The following is a 6211-nucleotide window of genomic DNA, read 5'->3' as shown; positions in this document are numbered from 1 at the left end:
GAGGTGGTGGTGGTGGGTAGGAGTCTCCAGCCAGGGTGAATCTGGGTCATGCTGGGGGATCTGCTGGGGCTTGGTGGGCAGCAGGGATGGACCTGTGAGCTGCCTTCCAGGGGCAGGAGGTCCTAGACTAAGAGTGGAATGAGGTGGAGGTCTTGTCTGGCTTGGGGATCTCAGGTGTGGGGCTCCCTCGGGTGCGGGGTGGTGGATCTCCTGTGTGTCCTTGTCAATGTGGGGGGTGTGCAGCTTTGATCCTTGCCAAGGAGTGGTGGGGAATACCGTTCATCCCCCCTCCCCACTCATGTCTCCATCCCCACACATCACAGCACCCCCTGGCCCCGACGACCCTCCAGATCCTCCATGTGGCCGGAGGTGCCTTCTTCTAGTGAGAGCTGTGTGTCCCTGTGTGCACATGTGTCTGTGTGCTCATTTCTGTGCCAGCATGTGCACACGCGCGCGTCTCTGTGTCTGTGTGCATGTGTGTCCTTGTCTCTCTGTGTGTCAAGCATCTCTTTCCATGTGCCATGTGTGTTCCTCTGTGTATCAGTTCTGAGTGTTTCTCTCTTTCTGTGGGTGCCTCGGGTGTCTTGTGGGTCTGTTTGTCCACTGTGGCTGCCATGCTGGTGGTGGGGCCTTAGGAGGGGTCACTGAGCCCCTCCTTGTCTGGAGCTCTGGGCTCTCATGTCCACTTGGGCCATCTCCTGCTGGGCAGGTTCTATGATGACCCTAACACCGCCTTGAGAGGAGGAGAGAGCCAATCCCACAGACACTTGGGGACTCAGTGGCTGTGGGTGAGGGAGGGAGGAAGGATGCTGGGTAGGCACAGGGTAGAGGGCTGGCCCCCTTCGCCACTGACTGCGCCCATCCTGCAGAGATGGGAGCCCCACATACCCCTGCGCGCTCGGTGCTCTTCCAGCGGGAAAGGACCGGCTTGACGTACCGTGTGCCTGCGCTGCTCCCCGTGCCCTCTGGGCCCACCTTGCTGGCCTTTGCTGAGCAGCGACTCAGCCCCGATGACTCTCATGCCCACCGCCTGGTGCTTCGGAGGGGGACACTGGCTGGGGGATCTGTGCAGGTGAGGAAGGCTGGGGGGCTCTGTGCAGGTGGATGGGGATGCTGGGGAGATCTGTGCAAGTGGAGGGAGATGCTGGGGGCTTTGTGAAGGTGAGGGGGGCTGGGGGAGGTGAGGGGGATGCTGGGGAGCTCTGCACAGGTGAGGGGGCCTGGGGGGCTCTGTGCAGGTGGGGGGATGCTGGGGACCTCTGTGCAGGTGAGGGGACCCTGGGGAGCTCTGTGCAGGTGAGGGAGATGCTGGGGGACTCTGTGCAGGTGAGGGAGGTCTGGGGTCTCCGTGCAGGTGAAGGGGTGCTGAAGGGCTTGGTACAGGTGAAGGGGAATCTGTGAAGATCAGGAGGGGTTCCATGCAGGTAAGGAGGGTTTCTGCACGTGAGGGGCTCCAGGAAGTTGAGGGAGGATGCTAGGGGGACTCCTTGTAGGTGAGGGAGGTTATAGGCTCAGTGCAGGTGGTATCCCATCTTAGAGAAAGACGCAAAAGGGTCTGACGCTGTGGCAGTGTCCACTGGGCAGACCCAGGTCTGAGTCTGGCCGTGGCCACCTCTGCAGTGGGGCAGCCTGCATGTGCTGGGGACAGCGGCGCTGGAAGAGCACCGTTCCATGAACCCCTGCCCTGTGCATGAGGCACGCACGGGGACTGTCTTCCTCTTCTTCATTGCGGTGCTCGGCCACACGCCTGAGGCTGTGCAGATTGCCACTGGCCGCAATGCCGCCCGCCTCTGCTGCGTGACCAGCCGCGACGCGGGCCTCACCTGGGGTGGTGCCCGAGACCTCACCGAGGAGGCCGTGGGCAGCGATGAGCAGGGTAGGCTGGTGGGTTGGGAGCAGGGAGGGCAAGGGGGGAGGATGGTGGGCGCAGAAGGCAGGACAGGCAGGGCGGGGGTGGGGGGATGGGTGTGGGGGACTGGCAACTAGAGGCCAGCAGCCTCCACTGGAAAAAGTGGGCCTGCCACTCCCTGAGGACGTGAGCCCAGCTGCCCACATCCCTGAGGTCTCGGCCCCACCTTCTTCATCTGACCCTCGCCATCTCTCCCCTTCCTGGGCTCATTTCTTGGCCCAGGAGAGGGTAGATGCTGAGGTCCCTCTTGGCCTCCAAATAACAGCTTCTGTCCTGCCTCCTCACCATGTCCTCTTCCTCCTCCCCCTCCTTGTCCCTGTTTTGAGGGCCCAGGCACGAATCACAGGGCAGGTGGCCAACCCCAAAGCCGGGCTTTCCTTCCATTCCTGCTGACCCCCAGCCTGACCACCCACTGCCCTCCTGGACTTGGGTGCCTCATTGAGGGGCGTGGACATGACACACCAAAGCCGACCCAAAAAGTGAATACTGCCCACTTGTGTGGACCCTCCCAGGGGACACAGCCAGGGCTGGCTGTCTCCAGACCCTGTCCCTGAGGGCTGACCTGAGGGCTGTCCCCATATCCCACCCCGAAGGTCCCCTCACTTCCACCACCCTCCCTTGCTGCCTTGTCTGCCATAGCAACTGGGCAGTGCCCCCGCATGGCCATTTGTCCACTTGCTCTGGGGGCTGGCGGCTTTTCCAGAACTCTGGCTAAGGGGGCTGCCTGGGATCCTGCTGGGATGGGGGCTTCCGGCAGATGTCTTTTTAATGGCCTCGAGTGCTGTGTCCAGCTTGTGAAGAAAGAACAGTGAGGGCCCAGGGCAGCGGATGAGCCAAGGGAAGCAATGGTCAGTGGGCGGCTGTTCCCTGAGGCCCCGCACACGCTGTCCTGGCTGGCGTGGCCACGGCTCCAGCCTCAGTTGGCCCTCTCTGTCTCCCTAGACTGGGCCACGTTTGCTGTGGGCCCTGGCCATGGGGTACAGCTGCGCTCGGGCCGCCTGCTGGTGCCAGCCTATACCTACCACGTGGACCGCCGCGAGTGCTTTGGCCGCATCTGCCGGACCTCCCCCCACGCCTTCGTCTTCTACAGTGACGACCTCGGCCAAAGCTGGCGCCATGGGGGCCTCGTGCCCAACCTTCGCTCAGGCGAGTGCCAGCTAGCGGCTGTGGAGGGTGGCCCGGGTGGCCCTGTGCTTTACTGCAATGCGCGGAGTTCCCTGGGCAGCCGCGTGCAGGCGCTCAGCGCTGATGAGGGCACTTCCTTCCTGCCTGGGCAGCTGGTGCCCCCACTAGCAGAGACCTCCCGTGGCTGCCAGGGCAGCGTGGTGGGCTTTCCAGCCCCCTTCCCCAGCTGGCTTTGGGCAGGCACCCAGCTGGTGGGTGCCAAGAGCCACCCCCAACCTCCAAGCTCTGGTCCCAGAGTCCAAGGGTCCCTGAAAGAGGGTGACGAAGACCCCTGTGGGGCAGCAGTGGTCTGTGGGGATGGCCCTGGGGAGCTTGGCCCAGGGCCTGGGCTTGGTGGGGATAGTGCAGCCTCTGAGGCCCCTACTCCGAGCCCCACGTGGCTGCTCTATTCCCACCCGACGGGGCGCCGGGCTCGCCTTCACATGGGTGTCCGCCTAAGCAGGGCTCCCCTGGACCTGCACAGCTGGACAGAGCCCTGGGTGATTCATGAGGGGCCCAGCGGCTATTCTGACCTGGCTGCTCTCCCAGGCCGGCACATGGGGGGCCTGGCCTTTGCCTGCCTCTACGAGAGTGGGGTGCGGGTCTCTTATGAGGAGATTTCCTTCTGCCTATTCTCCCTGCGTGACGTGTTGGACAACATCCCCCCACGGAAGCAGCATGCGCACTGCCTGCCTTCCTGACGGTCAGCAGGGACCAAGCATGGGTCGGCTGCTTGGGGTGCCTGTGGGGAGCAGCCTGGGTATGGCTCCAGTGTCTCTGCCCCTGTATCTGGAGCCGCTGAGAGTGTCTTTGTCAAGGATCCTGCTGGATATAGAGAAAAGGCTGAGCTTTCTCACTTTCATACAAGCTTGGCGGGTCTCCAGGAAGAGGCACAGCCTTGGGTGGGGGGCAGATGTGGGCTCTGAACTGTCACGGTCCCCCCTGTCCTGCAAGGATGTACCTAAGGCTCCTGCCCACCCTGGGCTGGACTGTGGGACTATGGATTCCATCAGGTGCTTCCTGCCCCAGGAGCTTTCCCATCTTAACCCTTGCTGTGCTGGTTCTTTCCCAGTTCATGCATGAGAGATAAAAGGGACTGTGACCTCATGTCCAAGTTTACGTCTCTGTCTTTTCTTCTCATGTCAGAGCTGCTTCTTGGCCATAATACATGGCATAAACGCTATACAAAACATCACTAACAATGCACAAACACCAGAAGAGACACTGGATAACTGGGAGCTTCTAAAAATCAAACACTTATGCTCACCCAAAGACATCACCGAAAGAGTAAAAAGATTACCTGCAGACTGGGAAAAAATTTTGGCTATGATAAATCTGATCAGTGTCTAATCTCTAAAATCTACAAAATACTGCAAAACCTCAACAACAAAAAAGACAAATTAGCCCAATTAAAAAATGGGCAAAGAATAAGAACAGGCACTTCACCAAAGAAGACATTCAGGCAGCAAACAGATACATGAGGAGATGCTCACGATCATTAGCCATTAGAGAAATGTAAATCAAAACTACAATGAGATACAATCTCACCCCAACAAGGCTACTATTAATTAACAAAAAACACAAAACACCAAATAATAAATGTTGGAGAGGTTGTGGAGAGACTGGAACACTTATACACTGCTGGTGGGAATGTAAAATGGTACAACCACTTTGGAAATCGATTTGGTGCTTCCTTAAAAAGCTAGAAATAGAACTACCATATGATCCAGCAATCCCACTCCTTGGAATATACCCTGGAGAAATAAGAGCCCTCACATGAATAGATATATGCACACCCATGTTCATTGCAGCATTCTTCACAATAGCAAAAGGATGGAAACGACCAAAATGATCATCAACGAATGAATGGGTAAGCAAATTATGGTATATTCACACAATGGAATACTACTCAATGATAAAGAACAACGATGAAGGTGTGAAATATTTCATAACATGGAGGAATCTGGAAGGCATTATGTTGAGTGAAATTAGTCAGTCACAAAAGGACAAATATTGTATGAGACCACTATTATAGGAACTCAAGAAAAGGTTTAAACACAGAAGAAAGCATTCTTTGATGGTTACAAGGGTGGGGAGGGAGGGAGAAGTGTATTCACTGACTAAAAAAAAAAAAAAAAGATAGTAGATAAGAACTTTTTTAGGTGAAGGGAAGAACAACACATAATACAGGGGAAGTCAGAACAACTGGACTAAACCAAAAGCTAAGAAGTTTCCTGAACACAACCAAACACTTCGAGGGACAGAGTAGCAGGGCAGGGGTCTGAGGACCATGGTTTCAGGGGACATCTAGGTCAATTGGCATAACAAAGTATATTAAGAAAACTTTCTGATTCCCACTTTGGTGAGTGGCTTCTGGGGCCTTAAAAGGTAGCAAGCAGCCATCTAAGATGCATCAAGTGGTCCCAACCCACCTGGAGCAAAGGAGAATGAAGAGTACCAAAGACACAACGGAAATATGATCCCAGGAGACAGATTAGGGCCACATAAATCAGAGACTCCATCAGCCTGAGACTAGAAGAGCTAGATGGTGCCCAGCTACCACCGATGACTGCCCTGACAGGGAACAAAACAGAGAGTCCCTGATGGAGAAAGAGAAAAGGAAGGACCCCAGAGGACATGGCCTTTGGACTCTCTGTTAGCCCAAAACTAAAACCATTCCTGAAGTCAACTTTTCAGACAAAGATTAGACTGGACTATAAGACGTAAAATGATACTGGTGAGGAGTGTACTTCTTGGCTCAAGTAGACACATAAGACTATGTGGGCAGCTCCTGTATGGAGAGGAGATGAGAAGGCAGAGGGGGACAGGAGCTGGTTGGATGGACATGGGGAATACAGGGTGGAGAGGAGGAGCGTGCTGTCACAATATAGTGAGAGCAACAAGGGTCACATAACAATGTGTGTATAAGTTTTTGTATGAGAAACTGACTTGAATTGTAAACTTTCACTTAAAGCAAAAAAAAAAAAAAAAGCTGCTTCTGGGACCTTCTACCCAAACTCAGCCCTGGCCTGGCCCCCCTCAGCCAGATTCCGCTCACCAAGGTGGCCAGAAGGAGGATGGGTTGAGAGAGAAAACTCGCCTCACAAACATGGTTTTCTAAGTGTCTGAGGCACCTCC

At 55.8% G+C, this 6211-nt stretch overlaps 1 protein-coding gene across 1 annotated transcript; it reads left to right on the top strand.

Annotated features, from left to right (window-relative positions):
- The first annotated feature begins 582 nt into the window (after positions 1-582).
- NEU4 (neuraminidase 4) lies at positions 583-3774 on the top strand. The gene is made up of 3 exons (XM_064287374.1): positions 583-1072; positions 1621-1876; positions 2852-3774. The coding sequence occupies exons 1-3, from the start codon at positions 872-874 to the stop codon at positions 3772-3774; spliced, it is 1380 nt and encodes a 459-aa protein (XP_064143444.1). The 5' UTR covers positions 583-871.
- The last annotated feature ends 2437 nt before the right edge of the window (positions 3775-6211 follow it).

This window comes from Loxodonta africana, chromosome 6 (genome assembly GCF_030014295.1).
Source record: "Loxodonta africana isolate mLoxAfr1 chromosome 6, mLoxAfr1.hap2, whole genome shotgun sequence".
In the NCBI taxonomy this organism is placed as follows: domain Eukaryota; kingdom Metazoa; phylum Chordata; class Mammalia; order Proboscidea; family Elephantidae; genus Loxodonta; species Loxodonta africana.
The sequence above is the reverse complement of the archived record's forward strand: the minus strand, read 5'-3'. Positions and strand labels throughout refer to the sequence as shown.

Excerpts from the sequence above, each read along its gene's own strand:
- NEU4 (XM_064287374.1), top strand. The coding sequence starts at position 872 with ATGGGAGCCCCACATACCCCTGCGCGCTCGGTGCTCTTCCAGCGGGAA. Across the intron at positions 1,073-1,620 it reads TGGCTGGGGGATCTGTGCAG|TGGGGCAGCCTGCATGTGCT; the intron begins GTGAGGAAGGCT and ends CCACCTCTGCAG. Across the intron at positions 1,877-2,851 it reads CGTGGGCAGCGATGAGCAGG|ACTGGGCCACGTTTGCTGTG; the intron begins GTAGGCTGGTGG and ends CTGTCTCCCTAG.